This window comes from Microcaecilia unicolor, chromosome 2 (genome assembly GCF_901765095.1).
Source record: "Microcaecilia unicolor chromosome 2, aMicUni1.1, whole genome shotgun sequence".
Lineage (NCBI taxonomy): Eukaryota > Metazoa > Chordata > Amphibia > Gymnophiona > Siphonopidae > Microcaecilia > Microcaecilia unicolor.
Window position 1 is genome coordinate 139,881,695 of NC_044032.1, and position 20,475 is coordinate 139,902,169.

Sequence of the window (20,475 nt, forward strand, 5' to 3'; positions counted from 1 at the left end):
ATAGCAGATGAAGCCATGAGCCCTCCCTGTATGATTGTCTGTATTGCAGTGATTCTGATTTTAGGTGCTGTTCTTGTTTCCTGAAGTTATATTCCTTCTTTGGGGAGTCGGAAAACAGTCTTCAGGATTCTTGTTACAGTTATAGGAGGATGAGTTCATTCCCTCCAGTTCATGTTTTGGGAGGATGAGTTTATTCCCTCCAGGAGGATGCAAGTATTCCCTCCGTTTATACAAAGTGGAGGACGAGTTTATTCCCTCCAGGAGGATGAGTTCATTCCCTCCTTTTTTGGAGTTTATGCCCTTGTTAAGGGGCCATTGTTCGCTGTGAGGGAAGCTCATGTAATTCCCATTGCGGTTTGCCATACTGCTTTGGAAGCTTCAAATACTGAAGAGGCAGTGGAGCTAGCTGGCCATGAGGCACTGTGAAAAATTGAGTGCTCTCTATCTCCTCCTGCTGGTTGATGGACACAACCCATACGTAATGGCTTCATCTGCTATGACTAAAGGAAAGAAAATTATCATGGTAAGAACCTAATTTTCCCATGTATATATGTCCCTTTTAGTTGACTATTAACTTTGGCATTACCATACTGAGATGTCTCAGGCTGCACCACTCCCTTTGTTGGTGATGTCACTGAAACACTTCAGATTTTGTGCCTCCCATCTGGAGTAGGTTGACATAAACCTGTCAGTCTGGACTAATCTATCAGGACTCAAACAAAGAAAAATCATCAGGTAAGGGTAAACTTTACTGTTTGAACTTTCCAATAGAAAATGTTACATTTTTGGCTGGTAAGAGTGTGTAGAAATTGGATAGTTCATTCTTTTTGCTTTTGATCCAGTCAGTATTGCCAGTGGAAGTAGCTATCAAAAATGGAGGGGGTGGGGGAGGAGAATGGCTTCTGTGCATGTAGTGTCTGCTAAATTAGAGTGTTCAGATACACAATGCACATACTTGATTCCCTTTCTTTGCCAAACATGGAGTGCTGCTTCTTGTTATTTTCAGACGGTTCCTTCTTCCATTTTCTGAAGGCGTTTCTTTTAGCCCTAATAGCTTCCTTCACCTCACTTTTCAACCATGCCGGCTGTCTTTTGGACTTCCGTCTTTCTTTTCTAATTCGCGGGATATGTTTGGCCTGGGCCTCCAGGATGGTATTTTTGAACAGTGTCCATGCCTGTTGTACAGTTTTTACCCTCTCAGTTGCCCCCCTAAGTTTTTTTTTTAAACCGTTCTTCTCATTTTATCATAGTCTCCTTTTTTTAAAGTTAAACGCTAACGTATTTCCTGTGTATAGTTACTTCAAGGTTGATATCAAAACTGATCATATTATGATCATTGTTATGAAGAACAAAGATGGATCTTTAAGTTAGATACATTGGCCCCGATGGGGCTCAATAATCATATAGAATGGAAAGCATTTTTGTAATACCCCTAAGAAAAAAGCAGACGGGAAAATTAGGTTCTTACCTTGGTAATTTTCTTTCCTTTAGTCATAGCAGATGAATCCATTATGAGAGGGTTGTGTCCATCAACCAGCAGGGGGAGATAAAGAGCACTGAAAAACCATAGTGCCTCATGGTCAGCTAGCTCCATCTGCCTCTTCAGTATTTGAAGCTTCCAAAGCAGAAGAAGCAGCAGTTGCTGAAAAGCAGTAGTATTAGAACATAGAAATAGCCATACTGGGTCAGACCAATGATCCATCTAGCCCAATATTCCAGCAGTGACCAATCCAGGTCACAAATACCTGGTGGAAACCCAAATAGCAGCAACATTCCATGCTACCAAACCTGGGCAAGCAGTGGCTTACCCCATGTCTATCTCTATAGCGGATTATGGACCTTTCCTCCAGGAACTTGTCCAAACCTTAATCGCTGTTACCACATCCTCTGGCAGCAAGTTCGAGCTTAACTATTCTTTGCGTGAAAAAATATTTCCTCCTATTTTAGAAGTATTTTCATGCAATTTAAGCGTCCTCTGGTCTTTGAAGTTTTTGAAAGAGTGAAACATTAATTCATTTCTACCCGTTCTACACCACTCAGAATTTTATAGACCTCGATCATATTCCGCCTCAGCCGTCTCTTTTTCCAAGTTGAAGAGCCCTAACCTTTGTAGCCTTTCCTCTTATGGGAGGAGTTCCATCCCCTTTATCATTTGGTTGCTCTTCTTTGAACCTTTTCTAATTCTGCCATAGCTTTTTTTTTTTTTTTTTGAGATAAGACGTCCAGAATTGAATGCAATATTCAGTGAGGTCGCACCGTGGAGCGATTCAGAGGCATTCTAATATTCTTGGTCTTATTTTACATACCTTTCCTAATAATTCCTAGCATCCTGTTGGCTTTTTTGGCAGCTGCCGTACACTGTGCAGAACATTGCAGCATATTGTCTACAATGACACTTAGATCATTTTCTTGAGTGCTGACTCCTAATGTGGACCCCAACATCAGATAATTATGATTTGGATTATTCTTCCCAATGTGCATCACTTTGCTTCTCCGAGGACAAGCAGGCTGCTTGTTCTCACGACTGGGTGACGTCCGCGGCAGCCCCCACCAACCGGAAAAGGCTTCGCGGGACGGTCGGCACGCAGGGCACGCCCACCGCGCATGCGCGGCCGTCTTCCCGCCCGTGCGCGACCGCTCCCGCCAGTTCCTTTTTTTCCCGCGTCTGGAGAGAGTCGTGCTTTGCCGCTCTCTCTGCTTTCAGCCGCCGGAAAGTCGATCGCGTTTACGCGGGTCGTTGTTTTTTTCTATTTAGTTTTTGTTACCGCCCGGTTTCCTTTTGTTTTTCAAAAAAAAAAAAAAAAAAAAACCTGAGCGTGTGGAGCACGCGCTCCCTTTTTCCCTCGTTTCCAGCGGGGACGCCGCGTTGCGGCCTAGTGGCCGCACGGTCGTTTTCTTTTTTCGAGGTGTGATTTTCGCCACCATTGACGACTTTGACTTCGCCGACGCGATTTTTCCGTCGATGTCCTCGAAGGTCCCGAGTGGATTTAAAAAGTGTGGTCGCTGCGGCCGGCCGATCTCGCAGACCGACACCCACGCTTGGTGCCTCCAGTGCCTCGGGCCGGAGCACAATATCAAGTCGTGTTCCCTGTGTCTCGGTCTCCGGAAACGGACTCAAGTTGCGAGGCAAGTTCTGCGGGACCGTCTTTTTGGAACTTGCGCCGGCCCCTCGACGTCGACCTCGACGGCATCGGTATCGACGCCCGGTCCTTCGGTACCGGTATCGATGCCCGAGACATCGGCACCGATGGCATCGACCCCAGGAGAACAGGTCCCGTCGGCCTGCCGGTCCGCCGGCGAGGGTGGAGGTGAGCGGCCGCGTGGGCAGTCGACCCCGGTCACTCCCTCAGCCCGTGGTCCACGGGACCGAACCCTGTCTGACCCGGCTCCTCGAGACCGAGGGGGATCGTCCTCCTCCTCCTCCTCCATACCTCCCGGCGCCGGTGACGCGCATCGAAAGAAGGACAAGAAGCGTCGTCACCGGTCGCCCTCAGTGCATCCGGACATCGGAGAGGAGGCGACGCCGAAGCGTCATCGCCGAGAGGAGAGGTCCCCGTCGGTTGTGGAGGTACCGACGCGTCAGGGTTCCGGCACCTCGGTGCCGTCTCCTGGCCCCCATCAGCTTCTGGCACCGACACCCCTACCGGCCCCACCGCCTTTCCCGGCAGCGGGCCTGGACGAGTGCCTCAGAGCCATCCTTCCGGGGATCCTGGAAGGGCTGATGCGCCAGGCTGTGCCGGCGCCAGGGGTGCTTGCGCCCTCGGCGCCGATGTCTGTGGCGCCGGCGAGCTCTAGCCCGGCGCCGGGGCCGTCGACACCGCCGCCGCTTGCGGCGCCGGTCTCAACCGCCACGCAGGTGGAGTCCCCGTCGACGTCGACGGAGGGAGCTCCGTCCCCGCCGACGCGGGAGTCCACCGCTCGACGACACCGAGACCTCGGTGCCTCGACGTCGAGCCGGGCCCGGTTCAGGACTCAGCTACATGAGCTTATGTCCGATACCGAGGATGAGGCCTCGTGGGGGGAAGAGGAGGACCCTAGATATTTCTCCTCAGAGGAGTCTACGGGCCTTCCCTCGGACCCCACGCCTTCACCGGAGAGGAAGCTCTCACCTCCGGAGAGTCTCTCCTTTGCCTCCTTTGTGCGGGATATGTCTATTAGCATTCCCTTTCCCGTGGTCTCTGTGGAAGAGCCGAGGGCCGAGATGCTCGAGGTCCTCGACTATCCATCACCACCTAGAGAGTCCTCCACGGTGCCGCTGCACAATGTCCTCAAGGAGACACTGCTTCGGAACTGGGTGCGACCGTTAACTAACCCCACCATTCCCAAGAAAGCAGAGTCCCAGTACAGGATCCACTCTGACCCAGAGTTAATGCGGCCCCAACTGCCCCATGACTCGGCGGTCGTGGATTCTGCTCTCAAGAGGGCACGGAGTTCGAGGGATACCGCCTCGGCGCCCCCGGGGCGGGAGTCTCGCACTCTGGACTCGTTTGGGAGGAAGGCCTACCAATCCTCCATGCTCGTGACCCGCATCCAGTCATACCTGCTCTATATGAGCATCCACATGCGGACTAATGTGCAACAACTGGCGGACCTGGTCGATAAGCTCCCGCCGGAGCAGTCCAGGCCTTATCAGGAGGCGGTCAGGCAGCTGAAGGCGTGCAGAAAGTTCCTGTCCAGGGGTATCTATGACACCTGTGACGTGGCATCTCGTGCTGCGGCCCAAGGTATAGTGATGCGCAGGCTCTCATGGCTGCGTGCCTCTGACCTGGACAACCGCACCCAGCAGAGACTGGCCGACGTCCCTTGCCGGGGGGATAACATTTTTGGTGAGAAGGTCGAGCAGCTGGTGGACCAACTGCATCAGCGGGAAACCGCCCTCGACAAGCTCTCCCACCGGGCGCCTTCAGCATCCACCTCAGCAGGTGGACGTTTTTCCCGGGCCCGGCAGGCTGCGCCCTATTCTTTTGCAAAGCGTAGGTACAACCAGCCGGCCCGAAGGCCTCGCCAGGCACAGGGACAGCCCCAGCGCGCTCGTTCTCGTCAACAGCGTGCGCCTAAGCAGCCCCCTGCGCCTCCACAGCAAAAGCCGGGGACGGGCTTTTGACTGGATCCTCGGGAACATAGCCGCCCTCAAAGTGTCCGTACCGGACGATCTGCCGGTCGGGGGGAGGTTAAGTTTTTTTCACCAAAGGTGGCCTCTCATAACCTCCGACCAGTGGGTTCTCCAAATAGTGCGGTGCGGATACGCCCTGAATTTGGCCTCCCTGCCTCCAAATTGTCCTCCGGGAGCTCAATCTTTCAGCTCCCATCACAAGCAGGTACTTGCAGAGGAACTCTCCGCCCTTCTCAGCGCCAGTGCGGTCGAGCCCGTACCACCCGGGCAGGAAGGGCAGGGATTCTATTCCAGGTACTTCCTTGTGGAAAAGAAAACAGGGGGGATGCGTCCCATCCTAGACCTGAGAGGCCTGAACAAATTCCTGGTCAAAGAAAAGTTCAGGATGCTTTCCTTGGGCACCCTTCTGCCAATGATTCAGAAAAACGACTGGCTATGTTCCCTGGATTTAAAGGAAGCATATACTCACATACCGATACTGCCAGCTCACAGACAGTATCTCAGATTCCGCCTGGGCGCACGGCACTTTCAGTATTGTGTGCTGCCCTTTGGGCTCGCCTCTGCCCCACGAGTGTTTACCAAGTGCCTCGTGGTGGTAGCGGCCTACCTACGCAAGCTGGGAGTGCACGTGTTCCCATATCTCGACGATTGGCTGGTCAAGAACACCTCAGAGGCGGGAGCCCTCCGGTCTATGCAGTGCACTACTCGACTTCTGGAGCTGCTGGGGTTTGTGATAAATTACCCAAAGTCCCATCTCCAGCCAACACAGTCTCTGGAATTCATAGGAGCTCTGCTGAATGCCCAGACGGCTCAGGCCTACCTTCCCGAAGCGAGGGCCACCAATCTCCTGGCCCTGGCTTCGCAGACCAGAGCGTCTCAGCAGGTCACAGCTCGGCAGATGTTGAGACTTCTGGGTCATATGGCCTCCACAGTTCATGTGACTCCCATGGCTCGTCTTCACATGAGATCTGCTCAATGGACCCTAGCTTCCCAGTGGTTTCAAGCCACCGGGAATCTAGAAGATGTCATCCGCCTCTCCACCAGTTGCCGCACTTCACTGCTCTGGTGGACCATCCGGACCAATTTGACCCTGGGACGTCCATTCCAAATTTCGCAGCCCACGAAAGTGCTGACGACGGATGCATCTCGCCTGGGGTGGGGAGCTCATGTCGATGGGCTTCACACCCAGGGTCTGTGGTCCCTCCAGGAAAAGGATCTGCAGATCAACCTCCTGGAGCTCCGAGCGATCTGGAACGCACTGAAGGCTTTCAGAGATCGGCTGTCCTACCAAATTATCCAAATTCGGACAGACAATCAGGTTGCAATGTATTACGTCAACAAGCAGGGGGGCACCGGATCTCGCCCCCTGTGTCAGGAAGCCGTCGGGATGTGGCGTTGGGCGTGCCGGTTCGGTATGCTCCTCCAAGCCACGTACCTGGCAGGCGTAAACAACAGTCTGGCCGACAGACTGAGCAGAGTCATGCAACCGCACGAGTGGTCGCTCCATTCCAGAGTGGTACGCAAGATCTTCCGAGAGTGGGGCACCCCCTCGGTGGATCTTTTCGCCTCTCAGACCAACCACAAGCTGCCTCTGTTCTGTTCCAGACTTCAGACACACGGCAGGCTAGCGTCAGATGCCTTTCTCCTTTATTGGGGGACCGGCCTCCTGTATGCTTATCCTCCCATACCTTTGGTGGGGAAGACCTTACTGAAGCTCAAGCAAGACCGCGGCACCATGATTCTGATAGCGCCCTTTTGGCCCCGTCAGATCTGGTTCCCTCTTCTTCTGGAGTTGTCCTCAGAAGAACCGTGGAGATTGGAGTGTTTTCCGACTCTCATTTCGCAGAACGACGGAGCGTTGCTGCACCCCAACCTTCAATCCCTGGCTCTCACGGCCTGGATGTTGAGGGCGTAGACTTCGCTGCGTTGGGTCTGTCTGAGGGTGTCTCCCGGGTCTTGCTTGCCTCTAGGAAGGATTCCACTAAAAAGAGTTACTTTTTCAAGTGGAGGAGGTTTGTCATTTGGTGTGAGAGCAAGGCCCTAGAACCTCGTTCTTGCCCTGCACAGAACCTGCTTGAATACCTTCTGCACTTATCAGAGTCTGGCCTCAAGACCAACTCAGTAAGGAATCACCTTAGTGCGATTAGTGCTTACCATTATCGTGTGGAAGGTAAAGCCATCTCTGGAGAGCCTTTAGTCGTTCGATTCATGAGAGGCTTGCTTTTGTCAAAGCCCCCTATCAAGCCTCCTACAGTGTCATGGGATCTCAACGTCGTCCTCACCCAGCTGATGAAACCTCCTTTTGAGCCACTGAATTCCTGCCATCTGAAGTACTTGACCTGGAAGGTCATTTTCTTGGTGGCAGTTACTTCAGCTCGTAGGGTCAGTGAGCTTCAAGCCCTGGTAGCTCATGCTCCGTATACCAAATTTCATCACAACAGAGTAGTGCTCCGCACCCACCCAAAGTTCCTGCCGAAGGTGGTGTCGGAGTTCCATCTTAACCAGTCAATTGTCTTGCCAACATTCTTCCCCAGGCCGCATACCCGCCCTGCTGAACGTCAGTAGCACACATTGGACTGCAAGAGAGCATTGGCCTTCTACTTGGAGCGGACACACCCCCACAGACAGTCCGCCCAATTGTTTGTTTCTTTCGACCCTAACAGGCTAGGGGTCGCTGTCGGGAAACGCACCATCTCCAATTGGCTAGCAGATTGCATTTCCTTCACTTACGCCCAGGCTGGGCTGGCTCTTGAGGGTCATGTCACGGCTCATAGTGTCAGAGCCATGGCAGCGTCAGTGGCCCACTTGAAGTCAGCCACTATTGAAGAGATTTGCAAGGCTGCGACGTGGTCATCTGTCCACACATTCACATCACATTACTGCCTCCAGCAGGATACCCGACGCGATAGTCGGTTCGGGCAGTCGGTGCTGCAGAATCTGTTTGGGGTGTAAATCCAACTCCACCCTCCAGGACCCGAATTTATTCTGGTCAGGCTGCACTCTCAGTTAGTTGTTCTTCGTAGGTCAATTTCTGTTGTACCCTCGCCGTTGCGAGGTTCAATTGACCTGGGTTCTTGTTTTGAGTGAGCCTGAAAGCTAGGGATACCCCAGTCGTGAGAACAAGCAGCCTGCTTGTCCTCGGAGAAAGTGAATGATACATACCTGTAGCAGGTGTTCTCCGAGGACAGCAGGCTGATTGTTCTCACCTACCCTCCCTCCTCCCCTTTGGAGTTGTGTTTCATATTTTATTGCTTGTCATTCAACTGGCGGGAGCGGTCGCGCACGGGCGGGAAGACGGCCGCGCATGCGCGGTGGGCGTGCCCTGCGTGCTGACCGTCCCGCGAAGCCTTTTCCGGTTGGTGGGGGCTGCCGCGGACGTCACCCAGTCGTGAGAACAATCAGCCTGCTGTCCTCGGAGAACACCTGCTACAGGTATGTATCATTCACTATTTGTCCACATAACATTTCAGAATGTTGCCCATTTACTAACAAATCTAAATCCCTTCATCCCTGTGCCATCGTCTCTACTACGCATTGAGACTGCAGAGCTCTGCCTACCTCTTGAGACTGAACTAGGTCCTGCTGTGCCTTCCAAAGGCTATCTGTTTATTCTGTAGGCTGTGGTTCAAGTTTTGAAACTGTGGGGAAAAGGGTATGGAGACTAGTTAATAAAGTTTGATTTTTAAAAATTCTGTCTTTATCAATAAATCTACAATACCTCTGTTAAACCCCAAACTTTAAATCACCAAAGCACAGAGTTCAAAAAACGTTCACTTACCCAGCGAGATGTCCTCTTATCTGAGCTTCTCAGAAAGTTAGGAGGAGAAGCCAGGGTCCTAAAAAGAGTAAAAACTTGATCCTTGTCCCCGCCCTTCATAGCACTTTGGCTGTGTCTAATTATCCCATTAGAAGAAAAACAAAATCGAGCAGTTGTGCTACTTCATTGCACAGTGAATTCACTGTAGTTTTGATAACATGATCATGCAAATTGTGCTACTAAGTAGTTCATACAAATATTTCCTTTGTTTTGCAAACTCATTATATGAGGATGGTTTAAGTATGGTGGCAGTTATACATTTTTTTTCCAGAATCAAATCGAGTTACCTTTATCTTTAACTTAACTTTTTTTTTTTTTTTTTAAACAGGTGGTACCATGGAAAGCTGGACAGAACAATTGCAGAAGAACGTCTCCGTCAAGCAGGAAGACCTGGTAGTTACCTCATAAGGGAGAGTGACCGAAGACCGGGATCATTTGTACTATCATTTCTTAGTAAAATAAATGTCGTTAATCATTTTAGGTATGTTTGTGCATTTCATTCAATGTTCTTGTGATTATGCAGGATCAGTGTGTCAGCACAGTAGTTGTAGAATAACACTAAGGTTTGAGATTGTTTAAATTTTGAAAGTAGCATTGTATTAGTGTGGAACTTGTCTAATTTGTTTTTTGCTGACTTTTTGTTAGTGCTTAGCATATAAAGAGCATGTTTGCAGAGTCAGACAAATAGGTCATGTGCCTGTGCATTGTGCTGAACAAATGGGAGGTTCTATCGCAGGGGTTGCAGCTTGTGGGTTTCAGGGTGCCCACATTGAATATGAAAGACTTGGAATATGATGGAGGCAATGCATGTAAAATCCACAATGAATATAAATGAGAAAATCTTGAAAATCAGACTTGCCTCATGTGTCCTGAAGACTGGGTTGATAACCTCCGCGCTAGAGCTTTCTGGAAAGGCCTAAAAACCTTTCACTCCCTGTGTAGTAATTGTATATTGCTGTAGTCATTCTTTGTAGGATTTTTGACATTTGTAAGGTTTTTTTTTTTCCCTTTAAGCTGTGCAGGACCACAGTCACATCAGCAAGTCTGCCTATTAACTCCTCTTCAAAGAAGATAGATGTGTCTTAGACATAGCCACTTCAGTTTTTCTTATTTCAGAGAAGTAGACCAGGTTCTGTCCTAAGTGCAATGTCGATTTGGAATGTGGAACCTAGTGTGAGGATGTCTGTTTGTCATTCAGGCTTAGATCAGGTGGCTTCCTGGAAAATAAAGATCAGCTCGTTGGAGCTGACTTAAAGCTGTGTTAAGACCATAGAACCATGCTAGTGGCCAAGCTGTGCTGGAGGGCTTTTAAAACTCCTCATTAGAGATCTGCATGGGAGCGGGGTTCGCGGGAATCCCATGGGATTCCCGCAGGGACGGAAGCAGTTCTGCGGGGTTCCCCACGGGGACGGAAGCAGTTCTGCGGGGTTCCCCACATGGATGGAAGCAGTTCTGCGGGGTTCCCCACATGGATGGAAGCAGTTCTGCGGGGTTCCCGTGGAAGTGTAGGCTGCACCTGTGCCAGCCTCTCATCTACCGATTACCAAGTTCTTTGAGTGCTGTCTCCTCCTCCTCTTCCTCCTTGCACAATGTGGAAAGTCTTCCATTAAGGAGGTGGTAGAGACACAAGTGATGATGGAATTCAAAAAGGCATGGGATGAACACAGAGGATCTCTAATTAAGTAAAAAAAACAAACAAACCAAAAACTAACCTTTAAATGGCTGCATGTGTGTGTATGTGTCAAGTTACACAAAGATGGTGACTCTGGGTGTGATGATCTAGGGCTGATACCAGGCAGACTTGTATGGTCTGTGTCTCATATATGGCAATCTGGTTTAGGATGGGCTTAGACAGCAACTTCAGTGGCTGGAACATGAGCACAGTGCTGGACAGACTTTTATGGTCTGTGTCTCACAAACGAGAAGACAAATAGGCTGGAATGGGCTTCGACAGCAACCCCAGCAGTTGGATCATAAGGATAGGGCCGTATAGACTTCTGTGATCTACGTCTCAGAAACACCAAAGAAAGACCATAATCAAGTATATAATATCACACTTGTTGATTTAATCATGATTTGATAATGAGTGTGACGGGCAGACTGGATGGACCTTTCAGGTCTCTCTTTGCCGTCACTTACTATGTTACTATTAATCCTCTTTGCTCCCAGGATGGTACGCAGACCTCAGCTCTGACACTGGCACGAGCATCAGATGTACCTGACCTACTGGCGCATGCATGTGGTGACCTCTCAGCACACAGTACCAGTGAATCAGAGACAAGACTTACATGTGCGCACCAGAGTGTTCCAAATTCCATCTTCCATTCCTTTCTTGCCTGCAGTGCTGTGGCTCAAATCCAGAGAGAGACTGAGAGAGCTGACCGGAATTTTCTTTTATGTACCATTAAATTCTTGTGGGGATGGGTTGGGATGAGTTAAATTCTTGCGGGGACGGGTAAGATTTCTGTCCCTGTACAACTCTCTACTCCTCATCTTCTCAGTCGGAGGACAGGCTCAGGAGTGCGCATACATTCTTGCTTGATCTGTGATGATGGTGATAGATTTGAGACATGCTGAAGAGACCATGTTCGCTTCTGACCCTTCACTCAAGCAATTTTGCACAGGTCTAAAAGCAAGGAAATGCAAGAGATTTTGAACCATTCAGAGTGATAATGTCTGGAAGTGAGCTGTGCAATAGGATAGACACCCCTGATGGTGTGGATAACATGAAGAGAGATCTAGCAAAGCTTGAAGGATGGTGTAGAATTTGGCAGCTAAGGTTGAATGCTAGAAATGTAGGGTCACACATTTGGGCTGCAAAAACCCAAGGGAGCAGTACAGTATAAGAGGTGAAGTACTGTGAAGTACTGGTCTTGGTGGTAATCATATTTGATCTTAAGGTACACAAAACAGGTGGAAAAGGTGACAGTAAAAGCCAGAAAGATGCTTGGGTGCACAGGTACAGGTATGGCCAGAAGAGAAATAAGAGGCAATAGTCCCTCTTTATAAACGGAGTCTCACTGGAGACTCAGAGTACTGTATACAGCTCTGGAGAATGCACCTTCAAAAAACAAAACACAACCAAAAAACAGGATTGAGCCAGCCCAGAGAGTGGCTATTAAATTGGTCTGTTGTAAAGCATATGGGGACAGACTTAATGATCTCAGTGTGTATACTTTGGAAGAAAGGTGGGAGAGTGGAGATCTAAGTACCTGTGTGACATAAATGCATCTCATTTAGTTGAAAGGAAATTCTGGAATGAGGGTAAAAGGGGATAAGAATCTAAGGAAACACTTCTTTACATAGTGGATGGTAGATGTATACAATGGCCTCCTGCTGGAGGTAGTGGAGATGAAGACTGTATCCAGAATTCAAGCAAGCATGCATGAGTCAAGCGCATAGGATCTTTGCGAGAAGGGATAGTAGATGGCTTGGATGGATAGGCCATTGTTTTCTATATTTCTGTGAATTTGTTAATGAAGTAGGCATGCTGTGTTTGAACATTGAGGGAGGAACAGGATTATATCTCCTGTGTTGGAAAATTGTAAGAATGTGGAACTTGGCCATCTCTTGTATGATGACCCTAAGCCACACATGTGTTGGAGAAGGACCTCATCATGGACATCTTTTTTTTTTTTTTTTTTTTGTTACATTTATAACCCGCGCTTTCCCACTCATGGCAGGCTTAATGTGGCTTATATGGGGCAATGGAGGGTTAAGTGACTTGCCCAGAGTCACAAGGAGCTGCCTGTGCCTGAAGTGGGAATCGAACTCAGTTCCTCAGTTCCCCAGGACCAAAGTCCACTACCCTAACCACTAGGCCACTCCTCCACTCTCTATCCTTCCAAGCCATCTTGAATTGCGTCCTTCAACCTCTTGAATGATCCTTGTACAGAAGAGTAGCAGATTGGATATTCAAAAGTGTGGGATCAGCATGGTTCTTTGCATTCTAGTAGAACTTTGTGTTTCCTCTGAACTGGAAGCTTCCTTAGTTCTTTTTCTAGGACAGAAACTCAGTGCAAATTAGCTTCAGGTGCCTTTTCCTTTGGTGGCATATCCTATATAATAAAACACACCTCCAACGTTCTGAAGCCGAGAAAGTGAAGCCTTCAAGCCTTGAAGCATTCCTGCAACATTCCGGAACTACGTGTCGTCAATTGAGGAGATGGAGCCTTACAGAGCGCACGAATGCTTCAAGGCTTGAAGGCTTCACTTTCTCTGATTCAGAACGTTGGAGGTGCGTTTTATTATATAGCATGTGCTCGGTGCTTTTCTGTAGCACATGGGGGGAATTTAATATATGCTGATTAAAGTGGAGGAGTGGCTGGAGGGGGTGGGGGCAGGGGAGAGAGGAGAATCGCTGGGTGGCTGGAGGGGAGGCAGGGGACACAGGAGAATCGCTGGGTGGCTGGAAGGGGGAGGCAGGGGAGAGGAGAATCGCTGAGTGGCTGGAGAGGGGCAGGGGAGAGAGGAGATTCGCTGGGTGGCTGGAGGGGGGGGGCAAGGGAAAAAAGGAGAATCGCTGGGTGGCTGGAGGGGGGGGGCAGGGGAGATAGGACAATCGGTGGGTGGCTGGAGGGGGGGGGCAGGGGAGAGAAGAGCATCGGTGGGTGGCTGGAGGGGGGCAAGGGAAAAAGTAGAATCGCTGGGTGGCTGGAGGGGGAGCAGGGGAGAGAGGAGAATCGCTGGGTGGCTGGAGGGGGGACAGAGGACACACTCGCACCCAGCAGTCCCACTCTCTCTCTGTCACACACTCGCACATTCACTCTCTCTCACACACACACAGTCAATCTCACACATACTCTCCAAGTAAACCGCCCCTTAAGGGTATCGTGCAGCCTGGGATGTTCAGTATTTTCTCTGTCTCCTAGCGGATGGTGGACGGATCGTGCAGCTGCTCTGGCTTGCTGGCTGGTAGCTCTGTCCCAGATTCTTCTGGTGACAGTGGAGCCAGGGGTGTGCTGGTAGCCGTGTTGGGGCTAGTTTTAGATGATACTCAGTGGTCCTGAGTTCCTCATCTGCCAGCTAGGGTGGTATCCAGTGACCCTGGTTCCCTCCCCTCCCCTACCTTCCCTGGCTGTCTTTCTAGCAGGGTGATGGTTGATTGTGGCATGGAGTACCTTGTCTCCTCTGTGGGGTTCTTCTCTTCTGTGGTGGTAGGTATATCTGAATTTCTGCCTCTGAGGTAAGCCTTTATTTATTCCTGTCACTAGTGAAGAAGGTTATTTAAAAAAAAAAAAGGAAACTGTTTTTCCTTGTCATCAGCAGCAGATGAATCCATTACAAACAGGTTGTGTCCACCTACCAGCAGGGGGAGATAGAGAACACTGAAAACCATAGCGCCTCTAGGACGGCTAGCTCCATCTGCCTCTCAGTATTTTATTTTCTGCATATCTGCTATCTGGCCGGCCTCCGCCTGACGCCTTTAAGGCACATTCCACAAGAGCGATTTCTTCCTCTTGGGCTGAGACGGGAGCACTCTCTCTTCAAGAGATATGTAGTGCAGCTACTTGGGCTTCTAAACTCTCTTTTGCCCGTCATTACAGGCTGGATGTGGCTGCCAGGAGGGACACGCTTTTTGGAGCACAAGTGCTTGCGCGTGGTGTGGCTTGTTGCCGCCCTATCTAGGGATTGCTTTGATAATCCCATTCGTAATGGATTCATCTGCTGCTGATGACAAGGAAGTGAAAATTAGGTTCTTACCTTGGTAATTTTCTTTCCTTTAGTCACAGCAGATGAATCCATGATCCCTCCCTGATTGACTCTGTTTTGTATTCAGTTTTTCCTGCAGACATGTTCCCTCATTGGGAGAAGTTGGAAAACAGTCTTCAGGATTTCTGGTCTACTACAGGAGGTTGAGTTCGTCCCTCCTTTGTGTTATTGCTCCTGTTCTGGGGCGTTCGTTCGCTGTAAGGAAAGTTCATGTTATGCTACTTTACGGTTTAACACTGCTTTGGAAGCTTCAAAATACTGAGAGGCAGATGGAGCTAGCCGTCCTAGAGGCACTATGGTTTTCAGTGTTCTCTATCTCCCCCTGCTGGTAGGTGGACACAACCCATTCATAATGGATTCATCTGCTGTGACTAAAGGAAAGAAAATTACCAAGGTAAGAACCTAATTTTCCCTTCCCTCCTTTTCTGGCTCTGAGGTAACCCTTTTTTTAATGCCTGTCACTAGTGAAGAAGGTTGTTTAAAAAAAAAAAAAAAAACAGAAGAAGAAACTTTGTTTTTCCTTCTTTCTCTTGTCTGTTACCTGATTTATTTTCCCGCCTTTGGCAGTGTATTCTAGGGAGCCGCTTGCGAAGTTTCTTTGAATTTTGCTGGCCGGCATCTGATTCTGATCTTGGATCCTTCTGAGCTGGTTCCAGTTTCTTTGCTTTTTTTTTTGTGGGTGTATCTCGTGTCTGGATCACGAAACTCAGTTGTTTTTCTCCTCTTCATGGGGTACTAGGCAGCGGCTGGTTCATAGGGGGGCCCCGTTGCTGGAACTTGTACCTTTGCGGTTTGGAGGTCTTAGTCTGCCATTTCCAAAGTGGGGGAAGTCTCTCGCTGGCTCTGTTTGGCTGCAGGCTCGGTCTTTTTAGTCCAGGGCTAATTTTTCATTCCTGTCAGCCTTATGCAGCTGTTAGTTCTTTTTCAGACTGTCCAGTCTCTGCTGCTTCTGGCATCTTGCTTGAGATTCCCCTGCTATTTGATTCTTGTTTTGGCAGCAGTTTTTCCTCCCTTCCTTAGGGAGGTTCTGGTTCTCTCGTCCCCGTGGATCCCTCCTGTCTGCACTAGTTTGTCTGCAGGGTACTTTCCTTCTGGTGGGTGTCCGAGTTGCCGTTGATGTGCAACTGCTAGCTCAAATTCCTCTTCTGAGTACCCTTGGGAGTGACATTCTTGCCAGGCTTTTGCTTGGACTCAGTTCAGTGTCTCTTTACGGGAATGTGCCTTTGTAGGACTAGTTTGCCACAACTCTTCCTTGCTTCCCTTGCTTTCAGGCGGGAGTTTTAGCCTGGCACAGTCGGATTTTGCTTTTTCTAGTTTCGGGCACCTCTCTCCTGGCACATTTGGCACTCTTTCCTTTTTCTGTAAGGGGCGCAGAGTTCGTTCCTGCTGAGCAGATCTATTGCTGTGCATCTGGATTATCTCCTCTTAGCTCTGTGCTTTTCTCTATTTTTCTGTAGGGAAGTGGCTCTGTTCTAGGTGTGGCGTTTGACTCTCCCTTAGCTGGTTTTTCCTCAGTTTGGTGTTAGTGGCCAACTTCCTCTTTGTTCCTGGCCTGGTGAGAGTTGTTTCTTCCTCACTGTCTTATGGCTGCATTTTGCTCCCTATGGTCTGAGGATTCCAGCTCTGTGATGCTTACCTCCTCTTGGCGGGAGTTCTTTCTCAACGTTGACTGCTGCTCCATATCGGTTGCCTAGGAGGGCGGTCATTGTGGCTCAGAGACCACTTGAGGGCCGAGAGTGTGTCTTGGGGCACGGGGCTTTCTCTTCTTGTAGTTTTAGTCCCTCTGGGCCAGGGGAGTGCAGCACCAGGTCTGCATTTCCACAAGTTGTGCTCTTTTCCTGTTGGCCTCCTGGCAACACCTTCCTCTCTGGCTGTTCCCCGGGACTCCATTTATGCATTTTACACGTTGAGCACAGCTCCATCGCTGCATGTTGAGCGCGGCTCCATTGCTGCACATTGAATGTGGCTTCATTATTCCATGCAGTTCCACCGTTCCATGCTGGGCACGGCTCCATTGCTGCATGCTGGGCACGGCTCCACAGTGCCAGGTTGGCTTTAGCTCCATCGCTGTATGTTGAGGACTGCTGCATGTTGAATGAAGTTCCTTCGCTGCTTATTCTGCAACCTTTCATCTCTGCACATTGAACGCAGCTCCATTGTCACATGTTGAGTGTGGTTCTTTCTTGTCAGGTCTCAGTGTGGGGCACAGTCCTGTGTCTGCGTGTGGAACGCAGCTCCTTGTGTGTGTGTGGCATGCAGCTCTCTCTTTGCGTATGGAACCCAGCTCCCTGTTTGCGTGCAGAGCGCAGCTCCACCGCCTGTTGAGTGTAGCTCCATCTCTGTATGTTTAGCACAACTGTTCTCTGCAAATTGGGTGAAGTGGTGCACAGCTCTGTGACGGCAGGTGCTACACAGCTTCATGTCTGCGTAGGAAGCATAGCTCCTTGTCGGTGTGTGGAGTGCTGTGCCTTGCTGGCGTCGGGAACACAGTTCCTTGCCGGTGTGGGGCGCGCAGCTTCTTGTTTGTGTGTGGAAAGCAGCTCCTTGTCTGCGTTTTATACACAGTTCCATCGCTACCACAGCGTCAGTTCTGCAGGTACCTCTAACATCCAGCTCTTTCAGTGGGGCACTGCTCATCCTCTGTCTGTTACTCTGAGCTTCTTCTCTGCTTGTTCAGTGCATTTCTATCTTTGCCAGAGGTGTGCAACTCTTTCTTTGCCCGTGGTGCTTGGCTCAGTTTGTGTGCTTTGAGTGCAAATCCGTTTGTTCTCGTTGGGCACGGATCCTACTCTGCCTGATGAGCGCAACTTCTTTTCTGTCCCTTGAGCACAGTTCAGTCTCTGACTGTGAAGCATATTTTCACCTTTGCCTGTTGGACACTGTTTCACCTTGTCGGTCAACCCCAGCTTTTTTCTGCAGGTTGGATACAGTAACTTCTCAGCAGCTGTGGCATACCGCAGTTTAGACTGCTAGACAAGGCTGTCTTGTCTCCTGTTAGCTACCATTCCTGTGGCACCTTTTCTTGCCGTAGGCTGTTGTTGGTTGGCGAGAAGTTTCTCTATTGCTGGAGTTTGAATTACTCTGCTCCTTTTGTGGCTACTTGGTACCTTGGGGGTCTTTTCCCCACAGTGTGGCTCTCGACTCTTTCTTTTTGTCTCCTTTTGTTCCCTTGGCTCTGTTCTTTCATCCTTAAGTCCAGAGCGAGCTGGTTGAGGAGTACTCTTTCTACGGTTGTACCCCGTTATGCTGCTGCCCTTTTCTTCATGGTTCTCCTGGAGAGACTGGCGCTCCAGTTAGTTGGTTCTCTCAACTCTGGAGTCCCTTCTTCGGTCGAGTTTGATTCTCTCATTAGGTGCGGGTCTGGGTGGTTCCTGGGCCTTTCTTCCTTTCTTCTATGAAGTGTGGCACACTGTTTAGGGTTGCGTACGCCTAGTACTTGTTAGTGTCGCTTCATCTGACCATCTTGAACTCAAGGCAGACCGGCAAGTTTGGGAGTTAGTCTTTGTCCTGCCAGGGTTCGGAGAAGTGGAACCTGGTCTAGGAGAGACAGTTATTCTTCTTGTTGCTCAGATACAACTGTTGCCTTCCTTCCAAGGGGAGAGTCCTTTGGCATGAGTATCTTTTGAAGCTTCTTTTACTACTCTCGGGACTGGTACGTAATTTTTCTTTTGCTCAGGACATTTGTTTTATGTCCTATGGCTTCAGTTCCTTTTCTAGTGTCTAACTCTGTTCCATTTGGTAGCCTGGTGGTTTGGATATTCGAATCCTTTTCTGCTGATCAGTATTTTGCTGTGTGTATAGCTTTGTTGATTTTTCAACCTTTTGCATTCTTTTTTTCTCCTCCCCACTTTGGGGAAACTGCTTTGCTACATCCCATTAGTCTTGACTGGTCTGGTATAGATGACAAGGAAGGAAAAATTATGTTCTTACCTGATAATTTTCTTTCCTTTAATCATACCAGACCAGTCCAGATGCCCTCCCTGGCTAAAGTCTGTCAGAGTGTTGTTTCCTTTAGGTAACCCTGGCTGTTCCACGACGCTTCAATACGGTGGGATGTCCTACAGCACTGCCTACTACATCTTCTCTATTCAATCTCCTGCCACTTGTTGTTGTGCCAGCTCAGTATGACTCCTGTTACTTGGCATCACGGAGTTCTTTCCCTGGATTCAGTGGTAGATCTCTATGTGCTTGAGCAAGCTCAGTATGGACCATTCCCTCCCGCTTACTTTACTGTGAGGGGAGGTTGCAGTTGCCTTTGGTCGAGCAGGAACAGTGAGGTTCTGCATATTGGCTGGAAGAGTTTGCCTGTTTGGTATTAACTGCATACTAGATGAAATAGCACCCTTACGAACAAGAACTTCACTTAAGCATAACTCGATACCATGGTTCAATGATGAACTGAAAAAGCTAAAAACACAATCCAGGAAACTTGGATGAGCATGGAGAAAAACAAAAGATGAACATACACTCAACACATGGAAACAATCACAAAGAAAATACAAATATGCAATAAGACAGACCAAAAGATCATACTTTAAAACTAAAATAGGGACAGATTACAAAGACACGAAGAAATTATACCAACTCATGAGCAAACTCCTAGACCGAGCTTCTCTGGGTCCCTAACACAAGTGGATACATACCTGACATCAAAATCCCTTTTGGGAAGTATGAACTCCCCCTCAAATCTCAAGTCAGGAACCTTGGAATACCATTAGATTCAACACTTATTCTGATTCCCCAAATCCAAGCAACCTTCAAGAGCTGCTTCTACTATTTGCGACAGTTACGCTGCCTCTCTCCTTACATCGAGAAGGTAAATCTTATCTCAGTTGTGCATGCCATGGTAACATCAAGACTGGATTACTGCAATGCACTATACAATGGTCTGACTACAAAGGGCCTTCACCAGCTCCAGTTGATTCAGAACGCAGTAGCAAGCTCATAGAAGGTTGCAAGCGACGTGACCACATCACACCATTTTTGCAAAAACTTCATTGGCTGCCAGTACAATACAGGGCTAAATTTAAAACTTTGTCTGATCTTCAAGGCCCTGAAAGGAAATGGCCCCGAGTATCTGAAGAATAGGATGATCCTCCACACACCGCAAAGGACAATAAGGTCCTCCCAAGGACTTTCACTAACTGTACCCTCTCCAAAAGACCATTACATGACGTGATACCCGCAAGCGCGCCTTCTCCGGAGTAGCCCCCACACTCTGGAATGCATTGCCTGAAAGACTCCGCTTAACACAAGACTACCTCTATTTCAGAAAGCAGGTGAAAGCTTGACTTTTCAACCAAGCCTTTAATGGAAGAAGTAACTAACTTGTTAGTCTCACTCACACACACAAGGATTGGCTCGGGCTGCACATACTGCAGCGGGACATGTTTATCCACTCCTACCCTAGCTGAGATAATATTTAACCATCTCTCTCACCTCACATGCAACTTTCTTCAAATCAATCACCTTACTCCCTAATTCTTCCTACTTTCTTACTCATCTATATGTTACAACTTTGCCTTACCCCTCACTACCAATTATAATGTTCTAGTACATATTGTGTTGTCATTGCTAGTAGTATACCATGCCATACTTTGTATTGTTTGAATATTTTTACTGCTCTAATTGCCTACTGCTCATGTTTGATCCATTTTTACTGTACACCGCCTTGAGTGAATTCCTTCAAAAAGGTGGTAAATAAATCCTAATAAATAAATATAATAGACACCAACCTGGTCACTACATCGAATACAGACATCCCATCTGCAGACAAACTTGCTAAGTATTTCAATGAAAAAATTGCAAACCTACGCAACACACTACCTCAGGA

General features: G+C 48.9%; 1 protein-coding gene across 3 annotated transcripts in view; it reads left to right on the plus strand.

Moving 5' to 3' along the window:
* RASA1 (RAS p21 protein activator 1) overlaps nucleotides 1-20,475 on the plus strand; it is a 385,986-nt gene that overhangs the window by 18,117 nt on the left and 347,394 nt on the right. For all 3 annotated transcript variants that reach the window (XM_030193361.1, XM_030193362.1, XM_030193363.1), the window contains exon 2: nucleotides 9,259-9,411. In XM_030193361.1, coding sequence (XP_030049221.1) covers nucleotides 9,259-9,411 — 153 coding nt within the window. The remainder of the gene's footprint in view (nucleotides 1-9,258; nucleotides 9,412-20,475) is intronic.